General features: G+C 45.6%; 1 protein-coding gene across 1 annotated transcript in view; it reads right to left on the reverse strand.

Moving 5' to 3' along the window:
- Window positions 1-12,177, reverse strand: part of USP40 (ubiquitin specific peptidase 40) — a gene marked incomplete at its 3' end in the record, with an annotated part of 42,385 nt that extends 30,208 nt beyond the window's left edge. The window contains exons 1-7 of the mRNA XM_084643785.1: window positions 12,041-12,177; window positions 9,195-9,413; window positions 8,060-8,121; window positions 7,384-7,497; window positions 6,540-6,704; window positions 5,643-5,789; window positions 218-361 (exon numbers count right to left, since the gene is read on the reverse strand). Coding sequence (XP_084499911.1) covers window positions 218-361; window positions 5,643-5,789; window positions 6,540-6,704; window positions 7,384-7,497; window positions 8,060-8,121; window positions 9,195-9,393 — 831 coding nt within the window. The 5' untranslated portion in view covers window positions 9,394-9,413; window positions 12,041-12,177. The remainder of the gene's footprint in view (window positions 1-217; window positions 362-5,642; window positions 5,790-6,539; window positions 6,705-7,383; window positions 7,498-8,059; window positions 8,122-9,194; window positions 9,414-12,040) is intronic.
- Between the last annotated feature and the right edge of the window lie 8,169 nt (window positions 12,178-20,346).

Raw genomic sequence — 20,346 nt, forward strand, 5'->3', positions numbered from 1 at the left:
TTTCCCATTTGTCAGTACTACACATTTTCGCACCACAAACACTATTAAAAGAGATCTCTTTTGGAAGGATAGATTGCAGACAGAGGGAAAGCCATACAGTTTCTTCTGTAAATAGTCTGTGACCGGACCAAAAAGGTAAAATAAAATATGGCTCATCCTGGAGATAAATTTCCTACATATTCAGCCAGAGAACAAATTAAGACAAAATTGTTCAAACCTGCTCACAAAAAGGTCTGAGGTTAATCCTGATAGGGAACGTATAGCAGCTTGTTTCCTTGTATCGTTCACACTTCTCAAAGTCAAAGTTAAACCTCAGGAGCGAGATAGTAAGAAAGGGCGGCAACTTACGTAGTTTAGCAGACTGTAAAATGAATAAAAAAGTTTTAAGTATGAGTTTATTACTGGAAAGAAGCAGAATGTCCTCCATTCTAAACACAACTCTCTCAGGCTGTCAGGAGAAAAGTTTCCCAGAAGGTTTCAATAGAAAGCAATCAGCCATTATGGATTTTGTAAGAGGATATCATCCATTAAAAAGAAGATCCCAAAGGTAATGACAGTGGAAAGTAAAAATTAAAGCAAACTATGTAAAGGAGAATTCTGAATAGCACATCGAAAGATGTTTTTCACCACATTACATATTATGTGAAACGGTTACTTGTCATAGAACAGATGAACATATAGTGACTAGTTCTAGTAAGTGCCAACACAATCACTAGTCAATTCTTTGACACTTTCAAGGGAGACCCAAGTAATAAGTAGTAGATGTTATACCACCTTTTATTCAGATCCACTCCTTGACAGGTCATCCAGTACTGCACTAGTCTAAATGTTTCTCTTTCCCTCTGACAGGTTATGAGGCCCATCAGAAAAACTTCAGACATACCAGTTTTGAAGGACAGAGCACACAGACAGCCTAGAGTTTACAGTCCGCTGAGATGAATGAAAGCGGTTTACAGTCTTTTAGAGATGAATAATCCTGCCCTCTTTCCCACAGAGGAAGAAGTGCATGCAGGAGTTGCGGATACAATTAACTGCACAGGGTGTGAGGAATGGTTTAAGGAGCTTGAGCTGGGGAAGCACACCTCCTGGACAGCACAGGACAGTCCTTTAAGGGCTCCCCTGCACAGTATGCTGGGCAGTGGTGATTCAGGGTCATGGGTGACTGATCCACTGCTACATGGAGGGGAGGGATAGCTCAGTGGTTTCAGCATTGGCCTGCTAAACCCAGAGATTTAAGTTCAATCCTTGAGGGGGCCATTTAGGGATCTGGGGCAAAAATTGAGGATTGATCCTGCTTTGAGCAGGGGGTTGGACAAGATGATCTCCTGAGGTCCCTTCCAATCCTGATATTCTATGATTCTATGGATCCACTTGCCATTTCCCATCTTGTGCCCTTCACAGACATTTACAGTCAGGTGATGATGGTGTAAAATGCCACCAACCATGATCTGACTCGAAGATTCAAGAGTGCAGTGATTCTCCGCTTGTCTAGCTCTTGTACAAGTGGAGTTGCACTGATTTGCAAATTCAGCATATCTGACAAAAATAAAGACACCATAATTTTTGGTATTAATGTTTCGACAAGATTGCTGGTTTGAGCTTGCTGCTTACAGAGCAGCTCTCAGACACCTCTAAATGTCTGTGAAAACGTAATTACATCTCTATGCTGATATAACGCGGTCCTCGGGAGCCAAAAAATCTTCCGTGTTATAGGTGAAACTGCGTTATACTGAACTTACTTTGGCCTTGAGCATTTCGGTTATTAATAGTCACTTCCCGCCCCCTGACTGACCCCTCAGAACGCCCGATCCATCCAACCCCCCCAGCTCCTTGTCCCCTGACCACCGCCTCCAGAGACCACCTCGTCCCTAATCACCCCCAGCACCCCAGCCCCTACCCAACCCCACTGTTCCCTGTTCCCTGACTGACCCGACCATTATCACAGAATCATACAATATCAGGGTTGGAAGGGACCTCAGGAGGTCATCTAGTCCAATCCCCTGCTCAAAGCAGGACCAATCCCCAACTAAATCATCCCAGCCAGGGCTTTGTCAAGCCTGACCTTAAAAATATCTAAGGAAGGAGATTCCACCACCTCCCTAGGTAACGCATTCCAGTTTTTCACCACCTTCCTCGTGAAAAAGTTTTTCCTAATACCCAACCTAAACCTCCCCCACTTTAACCTGAGACCATTACTCCTTGTTCTGTCATCTGCTACCACTGAGAACAGTCTAGATCCATCCTCTTTGGAACCCCCTTTCAGGTAGTTGAAAGCAGCTATCAAATCCCCCCTCATTCTTCTCTTCCGCAGACTAAACAATCCCAGTTCCCTCAGCCTCTCCTCATAAGTCCTGTGTTCCAGTCCCCTAACCATTTTTGTTGCCCTCCGCTGGACTCTTTCCAATTTTTCCACATCCTTCTTGTAGTGTGGGGCCCAAAACTGGACACAGTACTCCAGATGAGGCCTCACCAATGTCGAATAGAGGGAAACGATCACTTCACTCAATCTGCTGGCAATGCCCCTACATATACATCCCAAAACGCCATTGGCCTTCTTGGCAACAAGGGCACACTGTTGACGCATATCCAGCTTCTCGTCCACTGCTGCCAAGCCATTCGGTCCCTAGTCTGTAGCAGTCCATGGGATTCTTCCGTCCTAAGTGCAGGACTCTGCACTTGTCCTTGTTGAATCTCATCAGATTTCTTTTGGCCCAATCCTCTCATTTCTCTAGGGCCCTCTGTATCCTATCCCTACCCTCCAGCGTATCTACCTCTCCTCCCAGTTTAGTGTCATCCACAAACTTGCTGAGGGTGCAATCCACGCCATCCTCCAGATCATTTATGAAGATATTGAACAAAACCGGCCCCAGGACCGACCCTTGGGGCACTCCGCTTGATACCGGCTGCCAACTAGACATGGAGCCATTGATCACTACCCGTTGAGCCCGACGATCTAGCCAACTTTCTATCCACCTTACAGTCCATTCATCCAGCCCATACTTCTTTAACTTGCTGGCAAGAATACTGTGGGAGACCGTGTCAAAAGCTTTGCTAAAGTCAAGGAACAACATGTCCACCGCTTTCCCCTCATCCACACAGCCAGTTATCTCATCATAGAAGGCAATTAGATTAGTCAGGCATGACTTGCCCTTGGGGAATCCATGCTGATTGTTCTTGATCACCTTCCTCTCCTCTAAGTGCTTCAGAATTGATTCCTTGAGGACCTGCTCCATGATTTTTCCAGGGACTGAGGTGAGGCGGACTGGCGTGGAATTCCCAGGATCCTCCTCCTTCCCTTTTTTATCCACAACCCCACCCCCTGACAGGCCCCCTGGGACTCCCTCACCCTATCCAACGCCCCCATTCCCCGTCCCCTGACTGCCCCGCCCCCAGAATCTCTGAACCATCCAACCCCCCCTGCTCCCTGTCCCCTGACCACCCCCCGAGACCCTCTGCCCCTTATCCAACCCCTTCCGGCGTCCTTAACATGCCACTCAGAGCAGCGTGTCAGAGCCAGACACGGTGACGCACTGATCCACCGGAACACACAGACCCGCCCCACACAGCGCTGCTTTACCGCGTGTTATATCGGGGTAGAGGTGTACTTCCGTTGCGCAAAAAAAAAAAAAAAAAAAAAGCGGCTTTCCCATACAGAAAATATATGAAACTATTCCTAAATATATTAATGCAGATATGAATCTAGGTCAATATTTATCATTGTACATATACACCATATGCAACATGCACTTTATATTTTTAGTATCTGAACACAACGATATCTGTTAACAAATTCAATTAATACTTAACTTGTAAGTTAGACGTATTTTGCAAATCACATCTACTGATATATATTTCAAATACAAAATTAACCCATTTCATATGTTCTTTGTTTTAAAAGTTAAAAGAAGCTTTCATATAGTGTACAAGATGCATTAAACACGTATGGCTCTCGTCCTATAAGGGTAGCAAGTCAGCTTTTATAGTAGTTAACCTGCCTGCTCAACACAGGGAAACTTGAGATTGTTTTCCCTTTTGCTGATCAGTGCATTTCCTACTCCTGGGGGAATTCTGTGCCAATAAATAAAAAATTCTGCATAAATATTTTAAAATTCTGCAAATTTTATTTGACAAAATAGCATTACATAATCATGCCAGTTTCAATTTTGGTAATTATTTCAAAATACCTGTGAGCAAGCATATCCGTAACAATACAGACACACACACACAAAAATTCCCCCAGGAGTAGAGAGTTAAAAAAAACCCTTATGACAACCCAGTTCCTGCTTCTCTGCCTCCCCATGCCGGCCCAGACACTCACACCTCCTAGAGCCCAGGGATCCAGAGGGAGAAAGCCTGATGCTGGGTCCTGGGCTTGCACAGAGTCTCCTGTGCACCACCACCTCCACCCTTTAGGGTGTGCTGTGAACTGCAGCTGCTGGGAAACCTCCAGTTCCCTCCCCTCCCGCCAGCCTTATCTTCTAGATGCGAACTAGGCTCTGACAGGTCCAGCGGCCCCTAGGGGCAGTCAGCATCTTTGCAGCCCATTTCTGTGGGAATGGAAAAGGAAACTCCGTGTGCACATTAATTTCTGCAAAATTCTGCACTGTGCAGTGACGCAGAATTCCCCCACATCAAAGGATAGAAATGTTGGAGGCTCAAAGAGGTTCAGCCAATGCATTTACATCTGTTTTACCCACATGGAGGTGCAGACAGGACCAGAAGAAGCATGAAAAGAGCAGAGTCTACTCCAGCTCCAAGATCAGAGTATTGGTCAAAAAGCAGCTTCATGGTTCAGAAGGTATGTCTACACTGAGACAACTTGGAAGTATATTTCTGCATTGGTGCAGATCCACCACCAGCAAGAGTGGAAGTGCTAATGTACAGCAGGCACAGGCATTTAACAACTGGTTTAATCTAATTCTGTAAAAAGTGCTAGGAAACACTCCCATTTGCCAGGGAAATTTTAGTAGCCTTTGAGGAGAGGATTTGTCAAACCCTGCGCAGAGCCATCAGTCTTAGCTAGAAAGTAAGATTCGTTCATAATCTACTTTTAACAAAATTGTTTGCACCAGCCAGTTGTGGTCTTCTGATCTACTCCAAGTTGTTTAGCCGCAGCTTGTCCTAGCCCCTCTTGCCTCCAGCCACAATGGGCATTATTTTGAGGTAAGTGAAGAGATCTGCTCTTCTACACTGACAGACTCATTCAGAAAAAAAAAATCTTACAATTTGCTAAGCCTGAATGAACACTTGGATACTAACTCAGGCTAAACTATTATGTGTTGCAGTGGTGCTGTAAATCACTGGAAAATTATTACTGGATGATGAATTGATATTTCATACCGCCCAAACCTTACCCCATCCATCCAGGACCTAGTAAGAAACTGCAATAATGTATATGTTAACACAAGACATAAAATATTTTAAAAATTTTCTATAACCATTCCTCATACCAGAGGGGGGGGGGGGGGAAATGAGAGGTCTTTTCACATGTTCTCTGCTTAAGGTGACTGCTAAGAGTTTATATATTAATCAATTTGGCAAAGAATGCCAAAGCCCTCCCTAACGTAAAGTACCAATGCCAATCTTATCCAAATTCCTGAACTGCTGTCAAACTGGATACTATGGACCAGCTAACCCATTACCTTTGCTGCTTCAACCAATTTGTTGCACGCTCCACATCGGTACAAGTTATCATTTTCGAAATATTCCTCTTCCACATACATGTTCCACAGGGCCTCCTCCAAGCCAGATACATCCTTCACTGCTACCGTTAGATCTAAAAAATCCTCCTATACAATAGTACAGCAGAGAACCAAAGCCAATAAGTTGTGTAAACAGATTTTGATATTTGGTATACTACAGCACATTTGCATGCAGGCACAATAGCAGATTTGCTACATATAAAGAAACACATTAACACAAGTCATGCTTCTGGATTAAGGGAATCTCTCTCATCACTTTATTTCAGCAATACTAGTATTTTTTAGGATTTTTTTTAAAAAAAAAACTGTTTAATTCCTCTGTCATAATTTAGCTTCGTAAGAAATCCTAGTTGTAAAAAACATATCAGATTAGAAAAAGTAAAAATAGATTGTAAAATGTGAATGAAAAATGGAGTTTCACTGTAGTAACATCATTACTTACATCTCTAACCATATCTACCATATGCGATACACAGTAACTCAGCTAGAAACTGCCACAGTGCTACTGTTTTCTTCTGATGACTTATGCCCTCACCTTAGGAAGAGCTTAGAAAATACCAGTCAAGGCTCAGTATGAACAAATACGCCTTGAGTATTTTCCATGTGTTTAGAAGTCTACAGAGTCCTAACCCATAAAAGCTGCATGGTTCCAATAAATTGATTATTAGAATGGTCAAAATATTTAATTAGCTTGGAACACGTTGTGAGGTTAAGCAAGCATTTACACGTACAGAAAATTTAACATCTTCAATAAACCGTAACCTGCTTAACAAGTTCCCAACAAGCTATGCTATTAAACACACACAAAGCTATCCTGGAACATGCCTACGAATTTACCTGTCTCTCACTGACATTCTTGCACTCCTTACAAACAATCTGGTTAACAACAGTCCCATGGTACAACCGATTAATAAGGTCATGGCCAGAAGTCCCCACAAGGGAAGTTTCCAAAGCACTGAACAGAATCCGATTTAACTCCTGTACATCATGTTGTCTCATCTCCTGCAAGACAACATAGGACACATTTTTAAGAAAGGGTTTATTAGTGCAGTCTGTGGCTTTTTATATTATGATGACTAAAGCATTTTCTAAAAGCAATAATCAAAAGTTACATTGGACACATAACAAAGGCCTTAAAAGGAAGCAAGATACAATGTGAGAGATGCCCACTACCAAGAGAGAAATACTGTGCTGACTTAAAAGTTTGTTTTTTTCCCTACTTCTTTCCAGCCTTAATTTACTTCCATTATTTCTGCTACATAACATAGCATAACATAGTTCTGCATAACATAGTCCAGGTCATACACTCTACTCCCACTGAACTCAGTGGGACTATTCCCTTTCATAAAGTATATGCCTAATTATTTAAAGGACTTTGAGCCTTAAGTCATCAGGCAAACAGTATCCTGCAAAAAATGAAAAACTACAAAAATATTTTTAAAATATATTTTATATCTGCAGAGACCCATTTTCTTGTTCTCCACAGGAAACAGTATGTGCTGTCAGTGGGGATACAGACAAAAAAAAGAATATTTACCAAATTAAAAATATATTTCCCCAGCTTGAAAAATTCTAAGAAACTTTCTCACGTATCAAAATATTTCAAGTGTCCAAGAGTCATCCTCTCTCTCTTTTGGAAGAAACTCTTACAAGCTGGGTCCTTACAGATACCATACTGTACCTCATTGCTGTTCCATCCAAAGCTCTCAGTGAGGTCTGTTGTAGATGCAGCCTGCTGATCTAAAAGCAAAAGCTGAGCAAATAAGCGTTGTAACTGTAATGGAATTATTCGAACCTAAACGTTTGAAGAAAAAAAAAAAAAAAGTTCAGGAAGCAACTTCAAAACCAGTACTTTAAATAAAATGAATTAGGATTTAGCACAGAAGTGAGAATAAGCCACCGTCAACCCAGTAGCACTTATGTTCTAATTATAACTTGGCCTACTTCACAATTCTATAAATATGGATAAATCTTTCCAAAATCTACATAATAGTTCATCCTTCTCAGTTAAGTATCTCTTGAGAAATTCAAATTTATTATTTCAATGGTGGTAAACTAATATACAGAAAGAAGATTAAATTTAGGTTAATGATTTTATCATATTATAAACAAGTAACTTTCTTTTGTATTTTTCCCATTTTAGTACCTCAAAAAAACCCCAAAAGAACATTGTTTTAGATTTAATTAAATCATAGCTAGGACAGCTATTGTAGCTTTGATTTACAAAGAAAACTCACTTCACCAGCAATTTATATTCCCAGTATGGTCAGAAATTGTATTCCCTCTTGATTCAACCCCACACTTTTCTGAATCAACCTACAGCAGAGGATAATAAGAGTAGATTTTAACACCTTTACATCAGGTTTATTGATATCTTCCAGAGAACCAAGTTCTTCAGGGCCCAGGGAAAACAGTGCTTCTGTAATGGAAAAGGAAACATGACTTTAAAATAAAGAAGCTTTACATTCATATGCATCATATTTTAGTTTATTTCTATGAAAAGTTAACATGCTGTACAGTTAGCAATCAAAAACATCCCAGGAAGCCCTTAAATACCTTAAGAAGTTTATTCCTGAATGACATTTGCACTTTTTTGTACCAATTTATTTTCACCCCGCCCAAATTAAATATCAATATTAAGAAACATACAAATGGTTATATGTCTTCAAACACTGCTTCTTCATAAGTTAATGGTTACGTGAAAAGTGAATGAGCGGCAATAGCCAAAGTGAAATGGCACCCTATTTTAAAGAAGTTATAAGCACATTTGTGTCTCTATGACGTGAATTATACATAAAATATCAAGACATGCTATTTGCCTTTTTGCAGAGGAGAGAGATATTAACTTTATGGACCACCTGCTCTTTGTTTTCATCTTGGCTGCTACAGCTTATCTGGAGTGAACAGTACTAAAGTGCTTTTGAAATTGGCTTTCCATTGGTAACATTTTATAAATAACTGACAACCGTCAATGCAGAATTTCTAGTAAAAAAGTGTTAATATGACATGTTGCTGGTAGGGGCAAAAGCAGGGACTTTTGCTCTTTTGGACATTCAGAGAGCTTTCTACAGATTTGACTGGACTTTCTCTGTTCTCTTGGTTTTTTACTCCAACCCTCCCCTCCCTCCACAGTATCTCCACCTCAGCTTCACTCCATACTTGCCCCTCTTCTCTCCTGTCCTTCCCTTTTCTTTTATTCAGCATATCCTCAATGAACCCCCACCCCAAAGAAGGGGGGGAAAGCGTGGAACACAGTGTTTACTGCCATCACATCTTTCACTCTGCTGGCGTGTTCTACTCCTCCTTCCACCCTGGGTCTGTCTGGTCTATTTAGCTTGACAGCTGTTTGGGGGCAAGCACTGTCTTCTTCTGTGTGTTTGTACAGTGGCCAGCACAATGGGGCCCCACTCTTGGTTGGCCCTTAGGCACTACTGTAATAAACATGGTTAATTTTAAAGTTACTTTAGAAAGTTAAATTTTAAGATACCATACCTCTAAATTCTGGCGTGAAATGCAAAGTCTGGAGAAGGGAATTGAGGTAGCAGGTCCCGCCCTGATTTTTGATACCACTTAATTTGGTGAACTCCCTTGGAGCAGGAGGCTCAGTATCTTTGGACTTTGGTTTCTTCCCTTTTCCACATTGATTATTTGACACAAAGGAAAAGTCCTCTTCAAATAAGTCTCCAAACATTGTGAAGCCACACTATAGTCCTTCAGAAATCCAATAAAAACCACCATTTAGCACAAAAACTGCAATATTAATTGGTTATGCAGTACATGCTAATTGAATCTTGAACATAGTGTTTTCAGAAGTTCTCAGCCTTGGCCTAACTATGTCAACACTGAAATCACTGATGCATCCATTCTATCTAGTCATCTACTATAAATCACAAAGATATCAACTTTTAGCTATAAATCAAGATAATTTAAAAGTTATTGTTTTTGTACTTTTTAACATCCACAGATTTCAGTTTCTGGACATTTCATAATTTTATTCCAATCTTAGTGACCAAAGCCTTGTCTATACACAAACTTGCACCAAAATATCAGCTTTTATTGATACCTTTGCGGTTTAGTTTCAAGTCTTTAGGTGGATACTTCTTTTGGAATAAAAAACACCCTATTCTGATTTTGGTAAAAACAGGGCACTTCTTCCAAAACATGCACAGACTTGTAACCAGTGGTGAGCTGGAGTCGGTTTGCACCGGTTCGCGCAAACCGGTTGCTAAATTTTGAAGCAGTTTTTAGAACCGGTTGTTAACCCACTTCCCTGCAGGGGGCGCTGAGGCTTTGATGGGCTCCGGCCGGGAAGTGATGTAATTCCTCCTCCGGCTGCCGGGGGCGCTGCGCTGCAGGAGCCATGTGGGCTGCCGCCTGGCCCTGGACACAAGCCCTGTTGCTGCTGCTGCTGCTCCCCTGGCCCTGGAGCTCCTGCTGCTCTCCCCGTGAGTACCCACCACCCTGCCCGCAGCCAGCCCCCGTCTCCAGCCACCCCCGCACTCCCTGCCTGCAGCCAGCCCCTGTCTCCAGCCACCCCCGCACCCCTTGCCCGCAGCCAGCCCCTGCCACACCCCCTGCCCTGCCTGCCACCAGCCCCTGTCTCCAGCCACCCCCTGCCCTGCCCGCACCAGCCCGTGCCGTACCCCCTGCCCTGCCCGCAGCCAACCCATCTCCAGACATCCCCGCACCCCCTGCCCGCAGCCAGCCCCTGCCGCACCCCCTGCCCTGCCCACAGCCACCCAGCCTCTGTCTCCAGCCCCTGCCGCACCCCCTGCCCTGCCGGCAGCCAGCCCCTGCCGCAACCCCTGCCCTGCCGGCAGCCAGCCCCTCTCCAGCCACCCCCGCACCCCCTACCCGCAGCCAGCCACTGCCACACCCCCTGCCCTACCCGCACCAGCCCCTGCTGCACCCCCTGCCCTGCCCTCAGCCAGCCCATCTCCAGCCAGCCCTGCATCCCCCTGCCCTGCCTGCAGACAGCCCCTACCTCCAGTCAGCCCCTGCACTGTCTCCAGCCAGCCCCACACCCGCTTGCCTCCAGCCAACCCCACACCCTCCTGTCTCCAGCCAACCCCACACCCCCTGCCCTGCCCGCAGACAGCCCTGCACCCCCTTCCTCCAGCTAGCCCTGCCCCACGCCCCTGTCTGCAGTTGGCCCCACGTCCACTGGTGCCCTGCAGTTCCCAAGGCAGTTACCCTGCACACCTGCTTCAATGAGGGGGGCAGGGAGCAGCTGGGACCCACACATGTGCACACCCTCGGGTGACCAGACAGCAAGTGTGAAAAATCAGGACAGGGGGTGGGGGGTAATAGGAGCCTATATAAAAAAAGACCCCAAAATCGGGACTGTCGCTATAAAACTGGGACATCTGGTCACCCTAGCACACCCCCGGGAGTGACAGGGACCCACCCATGTGAAACAGAGCTCATTTCTAGTTCAGTCCCATCTTTTTAAAAAAGAACTTTAGGCAGGGTTAACACACACCTGTATTTTCCCAGACAGGTCAGGCTTTTTGGTTCTTAAATCGCCGTCCGGGAGGAATTTTTAAATTTTAAAAATTCCTCCCAAGGAAAATACAGACGTATGGAAAGCACAAAAAATACATACTGGGGCACATCCCTTACATCAGAACTTTTCACAGGGAACCGGTTGTTAAGATTTGGGCAGCTCATCGCTGCTTGTGACCGAACAACAAACGGGATCACCCAACACCAAGCGCGTTACTTGGCCGCAGGAGCGCGCCTGGCGCTTCAAAGGGGGGGCTTCGCCAACGCCACGCCAGCGGAATGAGGCTCGGCAGAATCCGATTTCTGGTTTTGTGACAACCATGGGTTCGAACAAGCACTTCCCCGCGCGGCGAGGTGCTCCTTCACGGCCGCAGGGGGAGGGAGGCCTGACCGCAGTGGCCGGGGAGGCGGAGGAGACCCTCGCCGGGCGCCCCTTAGAACACCAACCGCCCCGCGCGCGCCGCGGCCAACCGCCCTCAGGCGCTGAGGCCAGCGAGGTCTCGCGCAGCGCTTCGCTCCCTGCCGGGCCTCTCCACGGCGGGGACATCCACCTTTCCCCGCAAACCCCTCCCCAGCTCCGCCCCCGTCCCCGCGCCGCGACGGTGGGACGCAAACGCCCCGCTGAGGGGGTCTCGTCCCCGCGCCGCGGAGGAGCCAGCGGAGCGGCCCGGCGGGGTCCCGGTGCCTCAGCGCCCCACAGCCGCCCCCGCGCCGCGCCGCGACGGGGATGCGTCTCCGCCCCTCCCCCACCCTGAGCTGCGGCTTCCCCGCCCGAGCGTGGGAGGTCCCCGCACGGCAGGGAGGCCCGAGGGGGAGTCTCCGGGCTCGCTCACCGCTCACAGCCGGGACCAGCACCGCGGCCAGCTCGCCGCCGCCATGGTTGTTTTGGCTCCGTTATCAGCCGGCTCCCGCGGGGCGCGATGGGAGTTGGAGTCTTTCCCTCGGCACCTGCATCGCCGCCTCCCGCAGCCCGGACTACAAGTCCCACAGGCCACGCGCCAGCTGGAGTCAGCGGCCTCCGCTAGGGAACCCGGCGAGTGGGCCCGCAGCACCCTCTGTAGAGGCATATGACCGGAAGCGGCGGGCGCAAGGCTCTCTGGGGGGTGTAGTTGACTCGGAGTGGTTGCCGCAAAGCCCGCTGGGAGGTGTAGTTGCTTGGGAGTAGTTACCGCAATACCTGCTGGGAGATGTAGTCTCTCTGGCGAAAGGTGGCTTCTCTGTGAGACTTAATCTAATGGGGAGAAAATTTCAGAAAATGTGGTATAAAGACTCATAAAATGCCACCCATCCCTTGTCATCGCAGGTTTCAGAGTAGCAGCCATGTTCGTCTGTATCCGCAAAAAGAACAGGAGTACCTTGTGGCACCTTAGAGACTAACAAATTTATTTGAGCATAAGCTTTCGTGACCTACAACTCACTTGTACTCCTTTTCTTTTTGTTCAAATTAAGTGGTTCATCAAGGAACACTTGGTTGACAATGTTTAATCCCCCCCACACACACACACACACACACACTGTTCCTCACACATTCTTGTCAACTGCTGGAAATGGCCCATCTTGATTATCCCTACAAAAGGTTTTTTTTCTCTCCTGCTGGTAATAGCTCACCTTAACTGGTTTCAGAGTAACGGCCGAGTTAGTCTGTATTCACAAAAAGAAAAGGAGTACTTGTGGCACCTTAGAGACTAACCAATTTATTTGAGCATAAGCTTTCCTGAGCTACAGCTCACTTCATCGGATGCATACTGTGGAAAATACAGAAGATATTTTTTTACACACAGACCATGAAAAAATGGGTGTTTATCACTACAAAAGGTTTTCTCTCCCCCCACCCCACTCCCCACAGGGGGAGAAAACCTGGATTTGTGCTGGAAATGGCCCACCTTGATTATCATACGCATTGTAAGGAGAGTGATCACTTTAGATAAGCTATTACCAGCAGGAGAGTGGGTGGGGGGAGAGAAAACCTTTTGTACTGATAAACACCCATTTTTTCATGGTCTGTGTGTATAAAAACATCTTATGTATTTTCCACAGTATGCATCCGATGAAGTGAGCTGTAGCTCACGAAAGCTTATGTTCAAATAAATTGGTTAGTCTCTAAGGTGCCACAAGTACTCCTTCACCTTAACTGGTCACTCTCATTATAGTGTGCGTGGTAACACCCATCGTTTCATGTTCTCTGTGTATATAATATCGTCCTACTGTATTTTCCACTGCATGCATCTGATGAAGTGAGCTGTAACTCACGAAAGCTTATGCTCAAATACATTTGTTAGTCTCTAAGGTGCCACAAGTTCTTCTTCAAGTCCTGTTCTTCTCATCACAGTGGAGGGCAGGCACATGCTATCTGCATACACCACACACAAAGCCCTTACCAAACATTCCCTAAACAAATTCTCACAGGCTCTGGGTCTGCCTCTCCCAGTTGTTGAAACTAGTATGTATCAAACACAAGTGTTGCCAAGTCCTGCAGTGTTATCGTGAGTCTTGTGATATTTAGTGATTTTCTTAATGACTCAGCTCCTGAAGTCGGGAGGTTGCAGTAGAATCTCATCTCCCCATCCCCCCACAATCCCAAAAAAGCCACTGCGAGAGTTTTCTAGCACTGGAGGTTGGAGGCAGAACTTGAAAGCGAGAAGTAAATATACCAGAAGGCAAATAAAAAGACCCAATGTTTGTTTATTTTTAAATCATGTTTTTTAATCCAATCTCATGATTTTGGGATGCCTGTCTTGTAATTTTTCAGTGCATGGGGTTGGCAATAATCAATTGCTGACAATGTGTGTGCTCTGTGCTGTACAAAATGCAGGAATAAAGGTGGTCCCTGCTCCAAAGAGGTTATAATGCGGAAGGAGTTTGCAGTGTAGAATCTTCGATTTACTAGCAAGGGCTATTCCAAAACAATCCACAGTGCATGGAAAATACTTTTGTTGAACCAAAATGGGGCTCTCCCTCTGTCACTTTCATACCTTTTTGAGTGTGGATTGCGATGTTATTCCTGCAAGCCTTCAAGCGTCTGTGGCAGAAACTCTGAGCCTGTGCCTTGAAAATGGTCCAGTGGCCTCTTTAAAATTATATTGCATTGGATCAGTCTCCCTTACCCAGGCCCGCTGCAATTGAGCCAGCAGAAGGCCCTATTACAAGACTGTGATATGCAAGACACTCTCATTGCTAAAGGGATTAGGGAAAACCTATCTAAAATTACCTCATCCTTCCCAGAGACTAATTTACTATTGAGGAAGTGAAATAAACTGGAGATCATTAATGGAGCACTGCACCATTTAACGGCAGATAATTTAAAAAAGCAAGCCTCCTCTTAGGAACAATGGGAGGCAGTGCTCATTCTCAAAGAGGGTTTAGTTAAGGACACTTTCAGCCCCATTTGATTGGGAACAATAGGACAAGACAGGCATATGGAAGTCTCTGTAGAAAAACATTATTTGTCAACCTCCACTGAAGGACAAATTTCAATTACGAAGGATAACAGCAAAAATTACTATTAACCTTTTTAAAAAATCTTCAACTGCAGCCAATACATGAGATCTCAATGAGCTATAACTAGATAAGAAGTTTGGTGAGCCTGTGTTATTTTTTACGATGATCAACTGAGGCAAAAAAGATTGTCTGCTGCCAAACCCACTCTCCTCCCAACATGAAAACACCTCCTCTCAAGCAATGCTGCTCCCATTATTAGACTCCATCCCCTTAAACCAGGGATGGCCAACCTGAGCTTGAGAAGGAGCCAGAATTTAATGGTGTACATTGCCAAAGAGCCACAGTAATACATCAGCAGCTCCCCCACCCCGCTCCCAGCGCCTCCCACCCACCGGCAGCCCTGCCAATCAGTACCTCGCCCTCCCTTCCCGCACCTCCCAATCAGCTGTTTCTTGACATGCAGGAGGCCCTGGGATGGGAGGGGGAGGAGCTAGGGCACTGCAAGTTCAGGGGAGGGGGTGGGAAGGGGTGGAGTGGAGTGGGGGCAATGCCTGTGGCAGAGCCAGGGGTTGAGCAGTGAGCATCCCCCAGCACACTGGAAAGTTGGCGCCTGTAGCTCCAGGCCCGGAGTCGATGCCTATACAAGGAGCCACATATTAATTTATGAAGAGCCACATTTGACTCCGGAGCCACAGGTTGGCCACCCCTGCTTTAAACAATATCTCACAGTGAAACAATTCTCCTTCCCTTAAAATCATGCTTACTCTTCCTATCAACCATGCTGCCCCTACCTATTTGTACCTCTCCTGCTAGCAGAGTGGGCCCTTGGTCTCCCAGCTTCTCCACCCATTCCTTGGCCCCTGCGTGTCCTACCCTACCCTTAAAGTAGCCACTCTACTCCTTTGCCTGCTGAAAGTCTGCCAGGTCCCAAAGCTGTTCCACCTCTCCTGTTGTGTTGCAGGAACTGTTGTCTCTGGACTCCTCTACTCAGCACTGCCCAAGGGGAAGAGATGACTAGACATTGCAGGGTTCAAGTGAAACTTCCAGATATAAGCAGTCTGAATGAGCTCTCCTCTGACATCTAGTGGTGAGCTGTGGAAAAGACTTCAGGAGCTGATCTTGTTTGCATAGACACACCCACCCTGTGTAGATGCTTAGCATGATGGGATTCCTTCCCCAAATGATCACTTGTGGCTGATGTTGGATCACCAGTCTCCTTGTTATTGGGGCAGGAGTAGTAAAGGGTTGTTATCCTTGTTGTGTGAACCAAGGGCAGCAGAACTGTACCTGGCATACCCTGATGAAGGAACTCACCCTCAACTAAATGGCACTCGCTCGGCAGGGGACATGGGTTCCAGAGCACAGCGAGTTAAGAGAAGGTGGGGATGAGCAGTAGTATCTGGTGGTGTAGGTTTTCTTTGAACTGTTATCTGTTTATAGTACAATAAAAGAGCTAGTTTAGACTTAATGGGGAATTTTATTTTATGGTCTAGAGCTGAAATCACTGATACCTAGGTTAAAATGTTAGACTTACTTTGAGATAGTGTCTCTATTGCAAGAAACTGCCTTATGTGCCCCAGTAGTAAGGCTCCTACCCTTAACAGCTGAAATCACTGAGAGCTATGTTAAGGGGGGGGCTAGCAGGGCAACTAGCCCATTTTCCTCTATGGGTAGGGCTCTCCAGCCAGACTACATCTCTCAAGACGCACTCGCTTCTCCTCTCCAAGAGGGAACCCTGATGCATTATGGGAGATGTAGTCTGACTAGAGAGTCTGGCCTACAGAGGAGAATGGGTGCATGATAAACCAAAATTAAAACTTCTATGGAGGCACTGAGGCAGTACCCCCTAATTGGAATACTTCTGTTCTGGGCCAAAATACTTGAGTTTTAGATTTTTTTTCATAAAAAAGTGTAAATTTTCCACAGAAACAAACTCCATTTTCTGACCGGACTGCCCAAAAGTTCATAGAAATGTAGGGCTGGAAAGGACCTCGAGAAATCATCTAATCCATTCTCCCATGCAGAGGCAGGACCTAGACCATCCCTGACAGGTGCTTGTCCAGTGTGTTCTTAAAAACCTCCAATGACAGAGATTCCACAACCTCCCTTGGAAGCCTATTTCAGAGTTTAATTATCTGTATAGATACAAAGCTTTTTCTAATATCTAACCTAAATCTACCTGCAGATTAAATCCATTACTTCTTGTCCTACCATTAATGGGCATGGAGAATAATTGATCACCATCTTCTTTATAACAGCCCTTACCATAATTGAAGATTGTTATCCGGTCCTCCCTCAGTCTTCCTTTCTCAGGACTAAAATACCAAATTTTCTTAACCTTTCAAATTTATCTGCTTTTTTAATTTTTCATAATTTTTGCTGTTTACCTCTGGACTTTCTCCAGTTTGTCCACATCTTTCTTAAAGTGTGGTGCCCAAAACTAGATACAATTCTCCAGCAGAGACCTCACCAGCGCCAAGTACATTGGGACAATTACCTCTCATGTCTTACATACAACAGTTGTGTTAATATACCCTAGAACAGGGGTGGATAAACCTTTTGGCCCGAGGGCCACATCTGGGAATACAAATAGTATGGCAGGCCATGAATGCTCACAAAATTGGGGTTGAGGTGCGAGAGGGAGTGAGGGTTCTGGTTGGGGGTGCGGGCTCTGGGGTGGGGCCCAAAATGAGGAGTTCAGGCTGCAGAAGGGGGCTCTGGGCTGGGGTTGGGGAGGGGGGAAAAGGGGTGAGGGCTCCGGCTCGGGGTGCAGGCTCAGGGGTGGGGTTGGGGATGAGGAGTTTGGGGTGCTGGAGGGTGCTCTGGGCTGTGATCAAGGGGTTTGGAGGGCGGGAGGAGGATCAGGGCAGGGGCAGGAGGTTGGAGCATGGAGAGAGGCTCAGGGGTGCAGGCTCTGGGTGGCGCTTTCCTCAAGCTGCTCCCGGAAGCAGTGGCATGTTCCTTTTCCAGGTCCTGTGCAGACGCATGGCCAAGCGACTCTGCATGCTGCCCCGTCCACTGCAGTTCTCGTTGGAGCGCCGGAGGGGGCCATTGGAGTGCGTAGGAGCTGAAGGGAGGCCATGCCACTGCTTCCGGGAGCCGCTTGGAGCAGCCCCCGACCCTGCTCCCTGGCTGGAGTGCCGGAGATGGGCAAGCCCCAGACCCCACTCCCCAGCAGGAGCTTGGGGGCCTGCTTAAAATGGCTGGTGGGCTAAATCTGGCCCACAGGCCGTAGTTTGCCCACCCCTGCCCTAGAATATTAGTCTTTTTCACAACTGTATCACATTGTTGGTTCATATTTAGTTTGAAATCCACTATGACCCCTAGATCTTTTTCAGCAGTATTACTGACTAACCACTTATTTTCCATTTTGTATGTGTGCATTTGATTTAGCCTTCCTAAGTGTAGTACTTTGCATTTGACTTTATTAAATTTCATTTTGTTGATTAAAGGCCAATTCTCCAATTTGTCAAGGTGTTTTGAATTCTAATCCTGTTCCCCCAAATTGTTGCAACCTCTCCCAGCTTGGTGTCATCTGCAAATTTTATAAGCATACTCTTTACTCCATTATTCAAGTCATTAAAGAAAATATTGAATAATACCAAACCCAGAACAGACCCTTACAGGACACTGTTAGATACACTGTCCAAGTTTGACAGCAAACCATTGATAATTACTCTTTGAGTATGTTTTTTCAACTAGTTCTGCACTTACCTTGTAGTAATTTAATTTAGATCACGTTTGTTTCCTTATGAGACTGTCATAGGGGCTGTGTCAAAAGCCTCACTAAAGTCAAGATATATTACATCTACAGCTTCCCCCCAGCCACTAGGCCAGTAATCCTGTCAAAGAAGGAAATTAGTTTGTTTTGCATGATTTGTTCTTGACAATTCCATGTTGGCTATTACGTATCACCCTATTATTCTTCAGGTGCTTACAAACTGATTGTTTAATAATTTCTTCCAGTATCTTTCTAGGTATCAAAGTAAGGCTGACTGGTCTGTAATTTCCCAGGTCCTCTTTGTTCCCTGTTTTAAAGATAGGTACCATGTCTGCCCTTCTCCAGTCCTGCAGAATCTCAGCTGTCCCACATGAGTTCCTGCAGATAATCCTAATAGTTCTGGGATAGCTTCAGCTAGTCCCTAAATTACTCAAGAGTGAATTTTATCAGGCCCTGCTAACATAAATACATTTAACTTATCTAGACATTTTTAACCAGTTCTCTCCTTATTCTGGCTTGTGTTTGTTCCCCCTTGTTAATATTAATTATGTTAAGCATCTGGTCACAATTAACCTTTTCGTGAAGATTGAAGCAAAATAGGCATTAAACACCTAGACCTTCTTGATGTCATCAGTTATTATCTCTCCTTCCCTGCTAAGTAGAAGATCTAAGCTTTCCCTTGTCTTTCTCTTGTTCACAATGTATTTATAGAACGTCTTCTTATTGCCTTGGGGAAATTATCTGGGTTTCTGGCTGCGTGAACTATGCTGACTGACAGTCTACCAGAATTTAATTTTCACCCAGCAGGCATTAAGTTCAGGTCCTGCAGAGTGTCTAAGTGGGGCCTGAAACTCTCATCTTATTTACAATCTTAAAAATGCAAATGGCTGCCTGGGATTTTCCATTAGATTTTCTGTCAGCTTGCTGCAGCTACGACAACCATCTCCCTCATGCATACATCATGGCTGCAGTGATTCCTCACGAGATCCAGCAGGTTGCAATGGTGCTAGCAGTACTGAGGGTAGAGAGACTCTCTCCTCCTTTGCTCCCATCTCCCTACGGTGCCCAGCCCAGCATAGAGCTGCTCATGAGGAGACGGCAGCAGCTATTGGCTGTTCTGAGGGCTTTGCTTATACAGGCTATGGAAATGTGGTTTCAAGGGGAACGGGCTGGGAGCTTCACTTGGTAGTTGGTACCCCATCCCTGCACTTGAAATGCCTACCTCCAGACCCTGTCCCCCTGCGGGGGTGATTCTCAGGTCACTCTAATTTCAGTTTGGATCAGTCTTTCCAGAACTGCATAAGCTAGCAACATGTTAATTCATCTCTTGAAATGATTCAAAGCAAAATCTATTATAATTGTACATTTCATTAGTACTGGCCATGTATGAATAGTGTCTTTAGCACACTTGAAGGTGGGTCCTGAAATGGTTTGCGTTACTGAAAGTGGGTGTTTGTTGTAAAATGTCTGAGAACCACTGCCTTAAACACTAGGGGTCAAATTTCTCCCTGGCTGAACTCCACTGATCTCAGTATCTATCTGTAAACACCACCCTGGGCACACTGATGCAAATACAAGAAATCTTTTCAAGGGTGAACTTCTGTGATCATTCATAAGATCATTTTGGCCCTCCCTCAACAGCTTTAAAAATTCCTCTGACCATCATTATCTGGAAACAAACTAGTATAATAATCTAATAATCATTTACTAGATCACATGGAGAATGCAGCAGAAGCCAACAGTTATAAATCTTTGTGTTTGCTCCTGAAATTTGTTTTCTCTTGAAGAAGGAAGGTTTATTTGGGTTTTGAGTTCCAACAGAAAGATGTTGACTGCCCTTTTCCTTCGCTATCAGCTTGCTGCATGGATGCTTCTCCTGATGATTGCTGGCTTTTCAGAAGGTGGGAAGCTGGTGGTTGTGCCCATGGATGGAAGCCACTGGCTCAGCATGCGTCAGGTAGTGGAAAACCTCAGTCAGAG

Source organism: Lepidochelys olivacea, assembly GCF_965140295.1.
Source record: "Lepidochelys olivacea isolate rLepOli2 genome assembly, chromosome: 11".
NCBI lineage: Eukaryota > Metazoa > Chordata > Testudines > Cheloniidae > Lepidochelys > Lepidochelys olivacea.